At 39.2% G+C, this 18250-nt stretch overlaps 1 protein-coding gene across 2 annotated transcripts; it reads left to right on the plus strand.

The window, feature by feature from the left end:
• The first annotated feature begins 1017 nt into the window (after nucleotides 1-1017).
• On the plus strand, nucleotides 1018-18250 carry stam2 (signal transducing adaptor molecule (SH3 domain and ITAM motif) 2). 2 transcript variants are annotated; one of them, XM_065962228.1, is made up of 14 exons: nucleotides 1018-1180; nucleotides 3937-4021; nucleotides 4388-4463; nucleotides 5524-5619; nucleotides 5828-5974; nucleotides 8799-8868; nucleotides 9138-9336; nucleotides 10077-10171; nucleotides 10308-10390; nucleotides 10481-10568; nucleotides 10672-10726; nucleotides 10890-11037; nucleotides 14896-15062; nucleotides 15569-18250. In XM_065962228.1, the coding sequence occupies exons 1-14, from the start codon at nucleotides 1141-1143 to the stop codon at nucleotides 15768-15770; spliced, it is 1551 nt and encodes a 516-aa protein (XP_065818300.1). In that variant the 5' UTR covers nucleotides 1018-1140; the 3' UTR covers nucleotides 15771-18250. The 2 variants fall into 2 exon arrangements, with proteins under 2 accessions (XP_065818300.1, XP_065818301.1); XM_065962229.1 differs by having other exon boundaries at nucleotides 15572-18250.

Consider the following 18250-nt stretch of genomic DNA (forward strand, 5'->3'; position numbering starts at 1 on the left):
CAAAATACTTGTTTAATTTGTTCTGTATACAAGAAGCATATTTGGATACTAAATAATACTGGATATTGGATACTATATATGATGTACGTCGCTTTGGATAAAAGCGTCTGCTAAGTGAATTGTAGAATTGTAAAATATAATAATAATAATCTACACTTTTGTCAATAGCTGATCTATTTTTTATTTTTTAAATCTATTTTTTAGTATCTATGTTTTTGTACATTCTTAATTTTTCTTTTTTTTCTTTAAGTTGTACAGTGTTCACTTTTTTGTCTGCAATTTTTGCTCTTTGCTGCTGTAACACTGTAAATTTCCCCATTGTGGGTTAAATAAAGGATTATCTTATCTTATTTTATCTTATAAACCTGTATTTAAGATTTTAAAGGAAGCATTTCAGTATAGCCGAGACAAAAAGCCCCTATCAAACAGTACGCTCCATACTACACAGAGCTGCATGGTAGCATATATCAATAGGTGGCACTGTTTGGCAGAACACCTGTAATTGAATTGATTGGACTTGTAAAGATAAAGATAAAAAGATAAAGATAAAGATAAAGATAAAGATAAAGATAACAAGAAAACAGGGGACGGGAAATAATTATTACAAATAAAAATAGAAGTTAAAAATCAAATCAAACATATTTACATCAGTTAAATAAATTAAAAATACAATAATGGAAAAATTACCGAGGAGGTATGCAGTCTTGATTATGCTACCAGATCTTTCTCTCCACTTTTTCTTCTCTCCACTAGATGTCAGTGTTTCCTTATATTTTTTACATAAGGAACATCGGGCGTCAGAATGAATTCAGTGCATTGTGTGTAATATTTTAAGAGTACATATTAACAAGTATTTTACACAGAAGGTAAAAAAAAGAAAAGAATTAAAAGCCGAAGACGAATTTATATACATATAAAAAAAAGATTAAACTCCTGCATTTGCGGCGTCTAAAAAAAAAAAAAAAAAAAAAAAAAAAAAAATTGTCTTCAGGCTTTATTGAGGGCAGCCAAGTTTTCCGGAAGAGCAACTGGTGCGAGTTTAATGGACAAGGAAGAGATATTTGTTTAGGTTTAGTCAGGAAAACATACATTCTTTTTGTTGTTTCTTCAGATTGTCTTGCTCTTTTTTAATTCGTTAGCATGCCTTTGTTTGCCCAAAATCCATTTGACCAAGATGTTGGTGAGTGAAGTGCTTTTTATTTGGTGTTTTTCAGTGAGTCAGTTAACGATAGGGCCAACAACACTTGAAGCTAACGCTAGCTTAGCTTGACTTCTTCGGTTCGTTGTGGCATTTTAAGTTTAGCTGCCGGTGTCGACAACAACAACAACAACAACAACAACCTCAACAACCTCAAGTCGCTGTTACTTTGTCGGCCTGTCTGGTTGTCATTAACTTCAGTTCAGATAGTCAGCCAGCTCATTTTCAGTCTGTTATTCATGTTTATTATCATCATAAAAGAATTGTGTAGATATCTGATTGTTAGTCAACATTAACGGTGTTTGTTGTGTTTTATTACTGCTGTAGTTCAGTCAACATCTAAAGGTGTTTGTTGTGTTTTATTACTGCTGTAGTTCAGTCAACATCTAAAGGTGTTTGTTGTGTTTTATTACTGCTGTAGTTCAGTCAACATCTAAAGGTGTTTGTTGTGTTTTATTACTGCTGTAGTTCAGTCAACATCTAAAGGTGTTTGTTGTGTTTTATTACTGCTGTAGTTCAGTCAACATCTAAAGGTGTTTGTTGTGTTTTATTACTGCTGTAGTTCAGTCAACATCTAAAGGTGTTTGTTGTGTTTTATTACTGCTGTAGTTCAGTCAACATCTAAAGGTGTTGGGCCAGGCATATTGATTTATTTATTACTTTTAATGCCCAGTGTAACCCAAAGTGTTTCACAGAAACAAAGAGAATTATAATAAGAATAATCTATGATAATAATGAGCTTTATTAATATTCCAAACCAAAGTTACCAAGTGCACACACAAACAAACAAACAAACAAACAAACAAAGAAAAGTTACAACTATGTTGAAAAACACACAAGAAATAAACATGTTAAAACAGTACAACAAAGTAGGGCTGGGCGATATGGACCGAAACTCATTTCTCGATATTGTTTAGCTGAATGGCGATACTATCGATATGTATTTTATTAACAGTGAAAACATATGGAAAAATAAACTACCCGTTTGTGAATTTAATATTATAAAATAAAAATGTTCCTTAAATACAATAAAATAGAGAAAGAGAGAGAGAAGAGGAGGAGCAGGGTAAAGAGGCACAGAGAGTCATCATCAGTGAGATGAGAAAAAGAATATAATAGATTTACTTTATTGATCCCAAACTGGGAAATTGTGGCGTTACAGCAGCAGGTTGTCCAAACACACAATATGAGTAAAAAAACACAATGTTAGCAAATCTAAACACAATATAATATTAAATACAAAGTAAATAAGTACTAAAAGATATCAAAAATAAGAATGTGAATATATACAACCAGGATTTCACTAAGCATTACTAGTCTTAAATTGGAAGATTGAATGTAAATGTGCAAAAACAGAGTCGTAAATGGTAGTAAATTAAATATGAAAGGTTAAATGTAAATGTGCAAATACAGAGTCGTAAATGGACAGTATTGACATAAGTTAAAGTGCATGAGTGTAGACATATCATAAGCAGAAACTATACAATATAACGGCGAGTAGACAGCCATAAAGGTGACCTGGCACCTCTATAACGTTATTTTAATGCAACATAAACTATATCCATATTAACGATATTGTCTTACCCTAGATCTTGTTTGAAAATATATCGATATATCTTAAAAACTCGATATATTGCCCAGCCCTACAACAAAGTATACATTTTTCATTAAGGATAACATTTAATGTGAAAGAATATTCAATAAAAAGTCATTTAGTAGATTTAGAAATAGTAAGCAGTGTTTCTGATCTTCGCTCCTCAGGCAATTTGTCCCAAAATTGATGAGCATAGTCGCTAAATGGGACTTCCCTATGTTTAGTTTTTAATCTTGGAACGGCCAATAATCCAGAACCAGCGGACCTAAGAGGTCTGGGAGGTTCATACTGGGTCAGAGGGTCTGATGGGTAACTTGGAATTCCTAATACCTATGATGACAAAACAGTGTCTAGTGTCTGTGTTGAAACGTCCACCTTTAGCTTTTTATGACTTGCATTTGTGTGACATGGTATAAAACCAAACATTTCAATGGGCCGAATTAAACGATTAAGCTTTTGGCTGCATCGATTCAGTTAATTATGAAGCCTAAGCTTATTTATTTGTGTTGTAAAAATGCTTTCCAAATAGTTGCGTTATCCAAATTTCATGCAAACTTCCCTGGTCATGTTACTTATCAGTCCCTGCAACACCACGGTTCTCGTTCTATCAGACAATGGTGCGCTGTCTCACTTAACTGGCTCACTTAACTGAGTGGTGTAGTCAAGATGATGGCAATGACTGGTTTCAGGATTTTAATAGAAAATTGGCACATAAGTGAATTCCTCTTTGTATGACAATGCTGGAGTTTGTAAAGTCTCCTGACAAAAAAAACAAACAAACATTTTAACAAAATGTCCAAAAAACAAAACTCGTAACATTAATGGAAAAAGTGCAGATTTTCTTTGTCACACAGCAGATCTTATGAGTGTGGCCATTGTTCAGGCTGTCTCCTGCTAATCTGATCACAAGTTAAAATGTTTCAAGACCCACTTAACACATTAAATGTGAAATTTAGTTGGCTCAACCCAACATTGCTCCGCTCTAAAAATGTGGCAGCTCAACATTGCTATTCATTGCTATAACATTTACCCGCTGTGGCTGGCAGGCCTGCCTAACATAATATTATGTCTAAAGATAAGAAACCGTGATTCCAGTAAAGATATATCCTCATATGCACTGTTTCCTTGTTTGACAAATTTACAGAAAAGGCAACCAATGAAAACAACACCACAGATGACTGGGGGCTCATTATGGACATCTGTGATAAGATTGGAACGACGACCAATGGGTAAGCTGGAGAAAAGGCATTTCACTCAAAGCATCTAGAGCTGAATAGGATATGAGCAGCAACGATAACTAGGTTACTTTTTAAAGGGAAGTACATTTGTATAAGATCTCCATCCATCCATCCATTATCTACACCACTTTCCCGTTCTGGGTCGCGGGGCTGCAGCCGATCCCAGCTGTCAGTGGGCGAGAGGCGGGGTAACACCCTGGACTGTTCACCTGTCAATCACAACGCTGTATGAGACCTTCAGTGTGAAAACAATCAGGGCCCGCACACAGGATCATCTCTGCTGTAAGGAGTGTGTTATAAAGTCAGTTATTTTACGAGCATGAGCAATCATTTGTGTTCTGTTCACTTCTCTTTCAGACCAAAGGACGGCTTGAGATCAATTATGAAGAGAGTGAACCACAAAGTGCCTCATGTCGCCATGCAGGCGCTCAATGTAAGTCTGCTACTTTATCGCCACTGTAATATTTCCATATCCTCGACACAGCCTGCGTCAATAAAGGTAGACATTTTAGTTCTCTGCTTGATGCAAGCTTCCAATTCTATATCAAAAAACTTTCTCAAATGTAAGAAAGAAAACATACCAATTTAGAATAACCAGAAACTTAGATTGGTCAAAAACATCCTTGACCAATCTAAGTTTCTGGTTATTCTAAATTGGTATGTTTTCTTTCTTACATTTGAGAAAGTTTTTGATATAGAATTGGAAGCTTGCAACGTCCTCCAAAGCTTAAAGAAGATTTACCCAATATAAATTATTATATGCCTCACAGAATTGAAGAAAGTTAAAACAAGCTTGTCATTAAAAAACAAGTTGATTTCAAAGAGCTTTAGAAAACAAACATTCAAAAAAATCATTACATGAAGATGGTAGAAACTCTGAAATATCTCTCTGTCAGGCCAACACTTGTGTTCAAGACAGTCGTGTTGCTGAAAATGTTGAAAGAAGCTTCAGTAGCACGCTGTATTTATCTTCATCTGTCTGAACAAGATGTTCAACATAAAATAGATTTTAAACCCCCAGTTTTTGAGAAACCGTTTTTAAACACACAAAGACAGAAAGAAAGTGAAATACATTTGAGGAGTTTGAAACACTTCTGCCCCATGGCGTAAGAAATGCTGCTGCCGTTGGGCTGTAATTCCTCTAATACTCCAATAGTGACGCCACAAAGTCAAGTGGAAGATTTGTAACGGGGAGGATTTCAGTCAGATGAGTAATGTGAGAGCTGATTCTGCCTCTGTCTGAGTCATCATGAGCAAGTGTCACATGCTCTGTATTTACATCTCAGGTTACATTCACTCACATGATTCAAGCCCTATTGTCATGAGAAAAGTTTAAAACTTCTACTAATTCATACTTTTATTATCCGGTTATGTCAGCAGTAAAGATCCCTTTAGGTTGGTTATACATTTAAAAAACATGTCTTTCTTTACAATAATACTAAAAATTCCTAATGTGTAATTTTGTTTTTAATTTTCCACTCTTTCTCTTGTAGTTGCTCAGTGCTTGTGTGTCAAACTGTGGCAAAATATTCCATTTGGAAATCTGCTCAAGAGAGTTTGCAAGTGAAGTACGGAGTGTGCTGAGCCGGGTATGTACACATGTCTTGTTTGTTTTGCTGGTAAACTTGTCAGTTTTGTTTGATTTGAATAACTCTTTATGTCTGTCATCTCTTTGTACACTCGTGACCCGTGTTGTTCTCACAGACGTGCTCACCTACTCATCTTTCCTGAATGCGTTACTTACACATAAACTCAACTTTGTGGCATCACCGGTGATTGTTTGCCTGTCGTCTGTAGGCTCACTCCAGGGTGTGTGAAAAGCTCAAGGCTCTGATGGTGGAGTGGGCAGAGGACTTCCAGAAAGATCCACAACTCAGCCTGATCGGTGCAACCATCAAGTCTCTGAAAGAGGAGGGCATCAGCTTCCCCTCCCCGTCCTCACAGGTATGATGACATTCAAACATATTGTGAAAGTGAGAATTTCACAACGAATACAAAGAAAGGGGAAAGTCAAAGGCTGGCGTGCCTTCAGTCAATCTGTAGGGACATCCCTGATGTGTCATTCCAGTACAAAACAATTTAGCATTCACTCTAAACCTTCATCCACCCTGATTTCAATGGAGAAGACGTATTCTCTCATTTCGACACATAACAGGAAATGAGAGAATAACAGGAACTACAAGATGGTCTTACTTAAACGGGTGTTGCAGACAATTTACACATTATTTTGTTTCATCCAGTTGAATTATATTTACTTCTCTCCTCGTGATGGAAACTGACTTGACTGACCACATGCGTCATGTTAAAGCATCTCTATGACACTCCTTTTTGTTTCTGGTTTTCCTCCCCTAAATACAGCTTCAGACCACAATACCAAAACAAGCGTGTGTGTGTGTTTGGGGCTATGTGTGCTTTGTGTCCAGCCTGAGGCTGTTTTAACAGCTGTGGGTTCCCTGCAGACCGATGTGTTACCAGTGTGGAGGTTCAGGTTGGGCGGGGTTGTCTGTCTGTCTATGTTTATATGGTAGCAGCTTACAGTGGAATTTCCTCTTCACATATTTCCCATAATGCTGTGGATGTGTCCCAGGATCAGGACTCTGAGGACTGGTTTATTATCATTGTGGACAGAGCTGTGTGTTTTTTCTGTTGGTGTCTGTGTGATTTGTTATGTAGCAGCATTATGTGTGTCAAGAGTTGATGTGGACTCTGCTCTCAGCTGACCTACATCTGAATCCTCAGCATCATAACAGTAACATCATTAAAATAGTCTATTCCCCTACACACTTAAGAATATAAATAAACATCCCTGCAGCTATCATCTGAAGTATCTGGGATTTCATTTCCTGTCTCATCCTCACTTTTCTGCCGCTGAGCTGAGCTCCATGCCGCTTTGAAGATGTGCTGCATATTATGGGATGTTAACGGAGAGCAGGTGGCACATGAGGCTGCAGGAACGACATTTAATCTCGATCAGCTGATGAGCAAACAGCAGCAGCAGGTAGAGTGACTCAAGCTGTTGCAAAGCTTCCAAGTGTTTATCTTTGACTGTCATTCATGCTGAACTTTAATGTCATCTTTAGACAGCATGCAGGTCGTTTTGTTGCCCCCGCCCACTCATGATGAAGCACGTAAAACAAACAAAGTGTTCCAGTCCCTGTTGTGTACCTCTCTGTTGTTGTTACACATTGTTTACTTAACCACAGGCTGCTGCTTTATGGCGGCACGAGCAAAATGTGAAAACTCTCTACCCATCTGACACAAATTAGTACTCAGCTGGAGGCTTCCATTTGTGCCTGTGATCTCATATTATCTTTATTGACATTCTGTTGTGTTTATGTGTAATTTTTAAGTTTATTTCATTTTACAAACGCATCTAAAGTTAGGAAAAAAGACACAAAGGACTGGTTGTTCTTCGTCTGAATTGTAGAAGAGGAAGAAGAAGAAATTCAATTTTATACTCTGTTGTTGAACATGCTACACACACAGGCTGAAATACACGCACATGCACAAACAGGATCCTACGGACATGCACTAATGGAGAGATGTCAGAGCGAGGGGGCTGCACACAGCTAGCGCTCCTGAGCCGGTGGGGCGGGGGTTCAGTGGCTTACTCAAGGGGCACCACCTCGGCAGTTCTCAGGAAGTGAACTGGCACCTCTCCAGCTACCAGACCAATGTCCAGATTTGGTCCAACCCAAGTCCCTACTTGGAGAGCTAGAGCTACTGCCGAATTCAACCCAAATATGTCACAGGCTCATGGAAATAGGGGGTAGAAGTACAACCTGATGTTATGTGAAAGTGTGAATAGTTCAGGACTTTTTAAAGATTTATTTTTGGGCCTTTTTGGCCTTTATTGTAGAGATAGGACAGTGGATAGAGTCTGAGATTGGGGATTGACAGACGGGAAATGAGCCACAAGCTGGATTCGAACCTGGGCTGCCCGCTTGGAAGACTATAGCCTCCATACATGGGGCGCGCGCACTAACCACAGCGCCACCAGTGCCCCTACTTCAGGGCTTTTTAATGCTCTAATTTTTACAAGTGGCATTAGAGCATTTGCATTCTCCACTGAATTTTCAGTCAGATATATTTACAGTTCTGAAATCACAGTTTTGACAAGTTGAAAGTCTGGTTGGAGAATCATTCGTAGTACCCTTGTTTGTTCAACCAAAGGCATAATGCATATTTTAGTAATAAAAAGTATCTTCTTATGCACCATGTAAACTATTAACCTGAAGTTCACTATTCTGTTCACGTAGTCATTTCTCAGCTACAAAACCAAAAGCATTTCATCCAACACTGACTCAGTGTCAAACATCAACATTATAAAGCTCTTAGTTAGTTCAGCCTGTAAATGCTCCTCAGTGTTCACTTTTGTGTTGTTCATATTGCCTCTGTAAACATTTACCTGCAAGTTAACCAGCTGTACACATGTTTGTGTGAAGACTTGTTATGCAGTACTGACACCAACCTCCAGTTGACCCGTTTTATCCACTCTGACCTGGTTGTCAGGTCAGAAGGCTGCCTTAGGTCGTCTTGGATGAAAGATAACGAGACAGCTGTGAGGAGGGTTTCTGTTACCAGAGTCATATCTCTCAATAACAGTTAATACCCCAGATGAACAGCAGGTGGCATTACAGTCACTGGAAATCTGTTTTTGCTTGAAGTCTTAAGTGGTTCACTCAATAACCCCAGTATGAACAATTGGTACACAAACTCACACACACAAACACACAAATGTGACCTTATTTTTCCATATTAACCACAGGGGTCCTCCACAAAGGTCAGCACACCGGCGCCTGTGAGCAAAACATCAGATGATGACGCCCTGGCTAAAGGTAAAGTGAGATGACGTCATTCAGCTGCACACACACTTTGACCATCCTTTATGTACTTCAGCTGTTGTGTGGAGCATCACTTCCTACACATATAAATGCTGTTTTATTAATTAAGATTTGATTATTGATCAAGCATCAGAAGCTTGATTAGTGCCTGTATTTTATCACACATTCAAGCAGTCTTCTGAGCGCTGTTTGTAGTCTGAATAATGTGTTTTTGACGCTTCTGTTCACTCCTCCTCTTCCAACCAAACCTCCTCCTCTGTCAGCCATCGAGCTGTCCCTGCAGGAGACGAAGCAGCCGGCGGAGACGCGGCCCCTAACCATGACCACGGACCCACCAAACTATACCAACGGTAGCGGGGGGCAGGAGGCACGGAAGGTACGCGCGCTGTACGACTTTGAAGCGGCTGAAGATAATGAGCTGACCTTCAAAACCGGAGAACTTATTCTGGTTCTGGATGACAGGTGATATTTCATAACACTCCCAACACTAACTCCAGACCCAGACTGTCAGACGTCATGATAACTTTTATTCAAAACAGTGATCACTTATCTTCTATATTCTTCAGTTACATGCAGTCTAATACACCAGCTGTGTAATATATCCGTCCTTTCATAAAGCTAATAATGCAATGGTGTGTTAGCTTCCAGATGACTGAGTCCAAACCTAATAATCTCACAGAACTTTCATTAGAGGATATATTTACACATGCCTGTGTGCTCTGTCCAATATTTTCCAGTCTTTGCACATGCAAATGAAGAGCTTTGACTATACAGAGTATGGGCTGGGCATGTTGTGTTTTGTAGTGCATACTTTTTTTTATCCCCATTCTCGGATCATTATATCTGAAAAAGCTGCTCAACTGTGAAAATAAAATGTTAACGAGTTACATCTTTTTATACTGCCCTCCTGATTTTCTCGCTAAATTTGGATATAAAAATTGAGAATTATGTAAATCTGAGGAACACAAATAAAGTCACGGCCACTTTTTAAGACTTTAAATCTTAAAAAAAGACTATGACTCATTCAGCAGCTGACTTTTGTAGACACCATAAGTACAGAATTCATTTTTATTTAATCCAACCGTTTGATGTTGTGAATCCGCTTGCTGTTCTGAAACTGTCAGATGCTCACCCAGTATGGCCCACTTTTAGAAGCACATGTCTAAATGTTTCTTCCCCTGTTTCATGATTTCTATTTGCAGCGATCCAAACTGGTGGAAGGGAGAGAACCACAGAGGAGTCGGCCTTTTCCCCTCCAACTTTGTCACGAATAATCTGAATGCTGATCCGGAGCCAGGTTTGTCTTCCGCTCTTTATCTGGGATAAGTTTTGTACATTTTTAGAAAGAATAATGACATATGCAATCTTCACAATTTGATTTGAACTTGAGATTAAGGATTTTAGAAGTGCTAATTGAACCTCTTTCTCCACAGTGGCTTATGTCGAAAAGACAAGCAGCTCAGAGGAGTCGAGCCTAGAGACCAAAGTCGAGCCTGAGCCCGTCTTCATCGATGAGGTACTTCATTTCCTCAGTGCACATTCATTTAAAAACTGGATCGTCCCTCAGACAAACTTCACTTCAATCTCATTGTATTTCTCCGTGCAGGGGAAGATGGACAGCACGCTGGCACTGCTGCAGAATGCAGATCCCGCAGATCCGGCTCCTGACTCTGCGGAGCTGATCCATCTGGAGGGTAAAAAACCTTAATGCTGGTGTAAATCTCCCCGCTCTACCCGTCACGACTGAAGCCGATTAACTCTTGCCTTCTGATTCTTCTCTCTCTAAATATCTTACAGGTGCATGTGAACAGATGAACCCGATGATTGATGAGAAGCTTCAGGAGATTGACAGGTAGTGTTATATATTACAAAATCTCTAGAGGCCTAGTTTAGTTCCTGAGATTATCTAACATACATGTAGCTATTTAAAGAATTCAGATATCAGTGAATTTAAAAGCATCAGAGGCCAATTTGAGTTTTCTACAGGTAAAAGTATTCTTGTCTTTGCGTTTCAGGAAACACTCGGAGTTGTCAGAGTTGAATGTAAAAGTCCTGGAGGCTCTGGAGCTTTACAACAAACTCATGAACGAGGCTCCGTACTACTCGGCCTACTCCAAGATGCAGACGCAGTACGGCCCAGCCGGCTCACCTGCAGCCATGCAGGTCAGAAAACCTTCCGTCCTTCTTTTAAAGTATAACTCCATATCAGTGACTTAAAGTTATTTTTAGCATTGATTTTATTTTTACTTCTGGATTTATCAGGAGACATGAATTATCCCCGGGGATGTTCACTCGAACAAGCGTCTGTTAGCTGACAGCAAACAACACAGACGCATAATGTGAAAGTAGAATTAAGAGGACATGTTGAGGGGTGCCGTGTTTTTTGTGTTTTTCAGTTGCATAGGTGGCTGCTGAGGCCCACACTTCAGTTAGCCTTTTATCATTAAAAAACATTTATATAGGACTTCATAATGAAATATGATAGTATATAAAAGTTGGCAGCAGCAGGGCGGCTCTCTCTCTAGGCTGACATTGTGTCTACACAGTCCAGGAGTTTGTAAGTGAGTTGAGCTGAATGAACAATCCGTGATGTGAATTGGTGCAAAATACACAAATACAGAAGCTACATCTAAAAAGAAAATACACAAAGAGGACAAAAGAGTAAAATATAATCAGGAAATGATGCAATAAGGCCATAAATTAGTGCATAAGAATTGACCAAAATAAGTTCTAATGCTTAAATAGACCTCCATTTATGTTCCCTGTGCGGGGCGGCTGTAGCTTATCTGACCTGATGAAACCAATATGGAGGTTAGGATGCAGCTGCTGTTATACCGTAATTTAAACTGTAGGTTTAATGTATTTGTGATGTTAAATTGATAACATGTGACACGTCCTGCTCTGCACTCTGCACTGTGTATACTTAATTCCTTTTTGTCCTTTGCCAGTCGATCACCTGATTAATGTCATTTTTCATTAAAGGGCATTTAAACTCCACGCCTGCCTTGAATCAATCAGGCAATCAATGTATTAATCACAGAGCAGCAGGACATAACCGAATGAAAGCACAGAAGAATGTGCACCGAGCTCATCCGCGAGATCATTTTCAAATTAAGATGCATTCCCAGAGGGAAGCTCGTTTATTGAACACTTTGTGATGGGGTGTAGTTTCCGAACTAGTCAAGACAAATATTGACTTTATAATAAAAATAAAGTATTTCATGCTTCAAATCAACACTGTCGATCGGTAATGGGATAAAAGGAGTGGTTCTCAAACTCTTTCCAATAATGTACCACGTTTGATTTTAACCCCCCATGCTAAAAAGTTCCTGACCCCGGCCCCTCAAAGTTGAATGGTTTGAATTAAGCAAACACAAACACAAATACAGATAAAGGAGCAGAAACTTCGGGTCAGTTGAAGGAAGAATGTGCGACTTTTTGATCCAGTAGATGTCGCCCTTGAGCACCTGCATGAAACCAAAACAAACTGCTGTTTGGTGACACCTCTGCCCCACTGAATCCTCCGCTCTCCTACAGCGACACACCTCCAACCCCTCTCCACTTGCGTTTGCACAAAGTAGTTATCAAATGGGAATGATTAAGCTCTAAGCACAAAGTGCGGGCGGCGGACAAAATCGTCCTTATCTCGAGCTGCATTGTGTTGCGTATTAGCAGGCTAATGGAGGCACTCTTAAGTTAGCCCGTAGCTTCACACTGCATGTAAATTAACACGGACTGACCGTGATCTAAAAGCGCTTACGTGACATTCAAATGTGCAGTGAGTTCAGTATGTTCTTCTTTTCTCTAGTCCCTCAATTAAACAACTTCTATGCGCAAGGGGAGGAGCCGGCTGTCCCGTCTATAAACACGCTGAAGATATGACTCAGACAACAACACAGCCATCAGGACTGACACATCGCACTCTTGTTGAATGTTGCACATTCTTCTTTTAGTCATTGCTCTATAAAAAGAACTTAAAGGTGTGGGGTTAGAATTAGATTTATAGATTATTTTATTTAGTTTTAGGAAATTATTTTTAAGCTCTAATAATTGAAGGAATCATGCACAACTGATATTTAAAGCAAATCTGTTGATGATGCCTCCTTTTTGAATCAACAAGCCACTCTAGCAAAAATGACAAAAAAATAATAATAATAAATGTTCAGATATTTGCTGGAGACGTATGAAATTGTGGGCTTGTATCAGGAGGTCCTCAAGCAAAAGATGAAATGAAAAGAAATATTTCTCTCATTGTAGAAAGATAAAATAAGTAACCACAACACTGAATAAAGATTTAAAACATAAACATTTTCCTGTGAAAGTAAAATGTTGATTTCATGAATGCTGCGACTTTGAATCAGATGATTGATGATGATGTTTTTATTTACTGTAGTCCTCTTCTCTGTGCTCTGTGATGCATGAAGAGTCAATAAACGCAGCATCAAGTCATACATAATTTAAAGAGTGATCCAGTCGAAGGTTCGGTTCACAGTTCATAAATAGTCCTGATGACTGGAGATATTTTCTGCTAATGAGGTGTTGTGTTTTCACAAACTGTGCGTTAACTACCTCCCCGCCCTCCCGCGGTACGTCCAACCTGTTACTGTTGTGTTATCGATGCCATTGATTCTATTAATGAGACGGTTTTATTTGAATTATAAGGAAAGCCAACGCAGAGGAGCTGCCACACTATTGTTCCCATCTCCTAACATCACATTGTATTCCTCAGATCTTTCCCTTTGGTGTTATATTTAACCAGAGAAACCGTTGATTTAGCGTCTTTTATACTCGTCCAGATAGCTTGACATTCAGTCAGCCTTTTCTGCCTCCCCGGAGAGTCGGAGGCTGCCTGCCTTTTTCTTGGCAGCTTCAGTTTTTTCCCGGTAATGATTGATGTCACTGTCTCTCCCCCGAGACGTAGAAAAATGTCCACTTCACTGGGCAGGCCGGCACCAGAGTGCTGCTCCATTTATCTATTTATGTGTTTATTTATTTGTTTCTGCCCTTCATCTGTTTGTTTTTGCAGAGTACTGCACTTCCCTGCCTGGGTTATTCTTTCACCTGTAACAACAATGATTAATAACTATAACAAGTTATAAAAATAAGCACTTAAAGTTAGAACAGTAAGATCCTGAAACTGCTGATCCCCAAACTGCACTTATATATTCTACTATATCAGCTGAAGTATGCACCTCTGTGTGTGTGTGTGTGTGTGTTTTAAAGGTGTGAAATATAATGCAGCAACACTACCTGACTAACTGGAACAGTCTGCACTTTATTTATCAAACGATTGGGTGTTTTAAATCTCACATTCTGTATCTTACTCCCACTACCCAGACACTTTGTGGAGGCTGACCTTTCAGTGGTAGACTTCTCTTTTATTAGTGCTTTAAGGCTCAACAGTGCGAGGAAATGGACAGAATTAGTCTTTGTTTATACATTCAGAAACAAAGTTTCATTTGAGAAAATCTTTAGTTTTGTTCTTAATCAGTAGGTTATGCATTTTCTTTACTCATGGTTGTACAGGTAGTTATTATGTTTCCCAGATTGCTAGGGGATGCAGGGAACAACAATTAATAATGAGCCTGGAATTAAAAAAAGTGGAAACCAGTTTTTAACCAAAAAGCTCAAGAATTTAAAAACAAAAAGAACCACTAACAGAGAACGAGCTCCTTTAAATTAGTAACCTTAAAACAACAGAGAAGCCGATGGTTACTTGCTAAATCTAGGAGAAGCAAAGTGAGTCTCCCAGCAGGAGAAGTTTTCGGTTTTTTGCTTCTTTTTTTTTACACCTGGTTATGTTACTTCCTAAGCACTTTACAGTCTACAGTATGTAAGCTGCTAAATGTGTGCAGCACCTGAGTTCAAGACACATTTCACCAAGGGGACAATTAACTGTCCCGTGTCATGTTTTGTCATGTGGTATGCACCACTCTGTTTACACTTCTTTTTCAAATATATAAATCAGCATTTATTGCACTTGTTCAAGCAGGCCTGTTTCTCTCCCTCTGGTCTACTCAGGGCTACATTGGCCCAGCTGGTGCCCCCTACATGTCTCAGGTGATGCCCCAGGGTCCTCCCGCTCAGCCCTACTGCCTACACAACGACCAGCCCGGACCACTACAATCACTGCCCCCCAACGTCTCAGCTCCACCCAGCACCCAGGCTGTTCAGCCTCCCTACATGAGGCAAGTCAACAGCCCTGCACCCCTTAATCAGAGCCTGTAAGGCTGCAGGGACACTCAAAGGGGTCAGGTCGTTTTTACTCCTCCTCACCTCAGATAGTTGGTGTAAACAAGCAGGCTATGTACTTATAGGATAGCTGTCAGCGTACTGGTCAGGTCAGGGGTCATAGACGAGGAGCTTAAGTTTTGATTTACAGTGTTTCATCAATTGCAGTAACTATTATTTGTATCATAACTAGCTTAAAATCATTCATTTGGAAAACAAGTCCTCATCTTGAAACAGTTTAATTTTATGACTCAAATGTTGTATACACACAGTATATAATTGTGTTGATGTTTTTATTTATGACACATGAATAGTACCTGCTGCCCTTTACAATTTAGTTAAACTCAGGACATGAAGAAACACCTTCATGTTGATTTTACAGGATGAACTTCTTTTTTTCAAACATTAAGACTCATTTTTTCTTCGGTGTGCTCTAAGTGTCACATCTGTATTTTCTTCCCAGCAGTGGCATGAATGCCCAGTACATGAACCAAGCAGCTGGAGCTCCTTACGCACCACAGGCGGGCGTGGCCATGGACATGTCGGCCTATCACAACTCCAACATGCCTCCCGTGTCCTACCCTGTGTCTGCTCCTCCTCTCCAGGCTCCTCAGCAGCAGCAGCAGCAGCAGCAGGCAGTGTATTATCAGCAGCCTCTGCTGTAAAACTGCCACCGACAGCAGACCTGGGCTGAACACAATACATCAGATATTTCAGTCTCCTGTGGTGTGTTCATTTGGCTTTGCTTGTGTGAGTTTGTGTGTATGATGATGATGATGTTGTTGCTTTGGCAACACTCCTTAAAACATTTTATGTGCCTGATGAGCTGAATTGAACACACCATGAGAGTTGAAAACACTGAGATGTGTTTCCGCAGGACTGTTGTTAATCTGAGTCAGGACTCTTTCTGTGCATGTCCTCCGCAGCTGCTGTACGTGAGGCTGAACATCACGAGGCGTCAGGAATTATCTCCTGTCATCTCTCTTTCTTTTTTTTTCCCCCCTGGCTGACAGCGAACACAGCGCTCGTCTTCACAAACATTACAGAAGAAGAGTTGGGTTTGCACCACCAAGACAGGACCACATAACCAGCAGTCATTGTCTAACTCTAAAGAAATTAGCATTTTGCAATCCATAGTTCACCCTGTTGCTACTCCCCCACATCTATTCCCTTTATATGTTTTTTGAAGTGGTTACAGAGGGTCAGGCCATGTTCACAGTAATGCAGATCAGTGTGAAAATAATGCCGTTTTTTGTGTCTCTCTTTTGGCTTTGTGCCTACAATACCTCATCTGCACCAAGAAGGAGTGAAACAACAAAGTAGCTGCAGCTTTATCCACAGATGTTGTTATGCATTGGATGTTTATTCTTTGAGAATCTTGTATTCTAATCAGTGTAATGACATTGGTACATTAGAATAAAATGGGCTTAAGTAGCAGCACTGCAAGTCAAATTTAAACGAATCATGAGCCTTTACTCAAGCCTTACTCTAGCTGTATTGATTGCAACTCAAGCATATCTTTTCTTTGTAATTTATATCTGTAAAACACAGCTGAGACATGTCAAGTATAGACATCCAGCAGGCCCGTATTTGCTTTTTATTTCCCAGAATAAATCAGTCGTATTAGTGTTGCCAGGAGAAACTGAGCAGGTCCAAGTGTTTGTGAATGGCAGCCTTTTCAGACATGCAACCTATTGCCTGAACCGGCCCAAACCGGCCTGCATTGAACTTTATATGACATGGCATTTTCAGATGAATCTGTATTAATGTGAAAATGGCCTCAACGTTTTAAAAGACTTTCTTTTTTTTAAGTCTCTCTGAATTCCAAGGATTGATAAGAGAGCTCATTTTCCTGCTAAGCCAGCACATTTTTCTGGGACGTGGCGTTGGTGCTCGCTTCAGGACGAAGTGAGAGGTCCTTTTGAAAGGCCGGATCTGTGTGTGTGTGGGTTTTTTTCTTTTTTTTCTTCCTTCTTCCGCACCAGCATCCATCACTGTAGCTGCTCTGGTTTTTGAACAAACTCTCCAAAGTTAAAAAAAAATAATATTTTCGTTCAAAAATATTGAACGTTTTTTTTTGTTGCAAATGGTTCAGAACATAAACTTTTCCATAAACTCACTGCCTTCTAATGCTTACTGTGGTTGCATTTGAGATATTTAAGAGGACATTAGGTGTGTGTGTGTGTTTGTTTGTTTTTGTTAGGTATGTATGTGTTACGTACGTATCTGTAGGAGGGGCTTACAGATAATAGGTTTTCATGGTAAATCTTTCCCAAGGATCATCAGATGTTTAGGTTGAACTGATAAAAAGTTGGTTTGATGTCTTTGTTTTTTCAGTTTATTAATCTGAGAGAAGAATAACCTTCTTGCCTTCTCTTCTTTCAACGTGGAGTCTGTTCCATCTCTTCTGAACCCGTTTCAACTCCTTTTTTTTTTTTTTTTGCAAATGCACGATTCTGAGATTTCTCCCGTCTATACACTTACATTTCAAACCTGTCAGTGACATTGCCTGTACTTTGATTTATATATATATATATATTGAGACATTATACATGTGTAATTGACATGTTTTGGAGATTGTGTAATTATTATTCTCACTTTGCTTCCGCTTTTACTTTTTGATTGTCCGGGCTAAATGTACAAATGAAACAAAACTTTCCCAAAATGTTAGCTGCTGTTTTTTGAAGAATCTTTGTTCAACGAGAAGTGTGACATCATGTTTTGAACTGACTGTTGGGTTGTCTTTGCGTTTCTTTGGGGCGATCATTAATGAGCAGCTTAAGAACAGAATCCAGTCCTGTAGCTCTGTCGTTATCATTTGTGTCCTGAACTGTCTATATTTCCTTTACTCGCCTCAGATAAATGGCATTGTATATTAGATGTAAAATACCGGGTTTTGTCAGTGACCTTTGCACCTTAGCTTTGTAAACATTTATTTACCACTGGATGCCTTTTTGTCTCTGTAGAAAGTAAAGAACGACACGGGAGTACCTTCAGTCTCAGAATCAGCTGGTTATGTAAAAATTCTGTATATTTAAAATATTCCAGGAAAAGTTCCTTTATCCAGGATTTTAAAAGTGCTTTTGTAACAGAGCAAACTTATAAAATTCTTTGAAATAATAATAAAAAAGACCTTTGTTGATGA

This window comes from Labrus bergylta, chromosome 13, assembly GCF_963930695.1.
Source record: "Labrus bergylta chromosome 13, fLabBer1.1, whole genome shotgun sequence".
NCBI lineage: Eukaryota > Metazoa > Chordata > Actinopteri > Labriformes > Labridae > Labrus > Labrus bergylta.

Bases quoted from the DNA above. Each gene is read 5' to 3' on its own strand.
- stam2 (XM_065962228.1), top strand. From the start codon at position 1,141: ATGCCTTTGTTTGCCCAAAATCCATTTGACCAAGATGTTG. The intron at 4,464-5,523 runs GTAAGTCTGCTA...TTTCTCTTGTAG, and splicing joins TCGCCATGCAGGCGCTCAAT to TTGCTCAGTGCTTGTGTGTC. The intron at 5,975-8,798 runs GTATGATGACAT...TATTAACCACAG, and splicing joins TCCCCTCCCCGTCCTCACAG to GGGTCCTCCACAAAGGTCAG.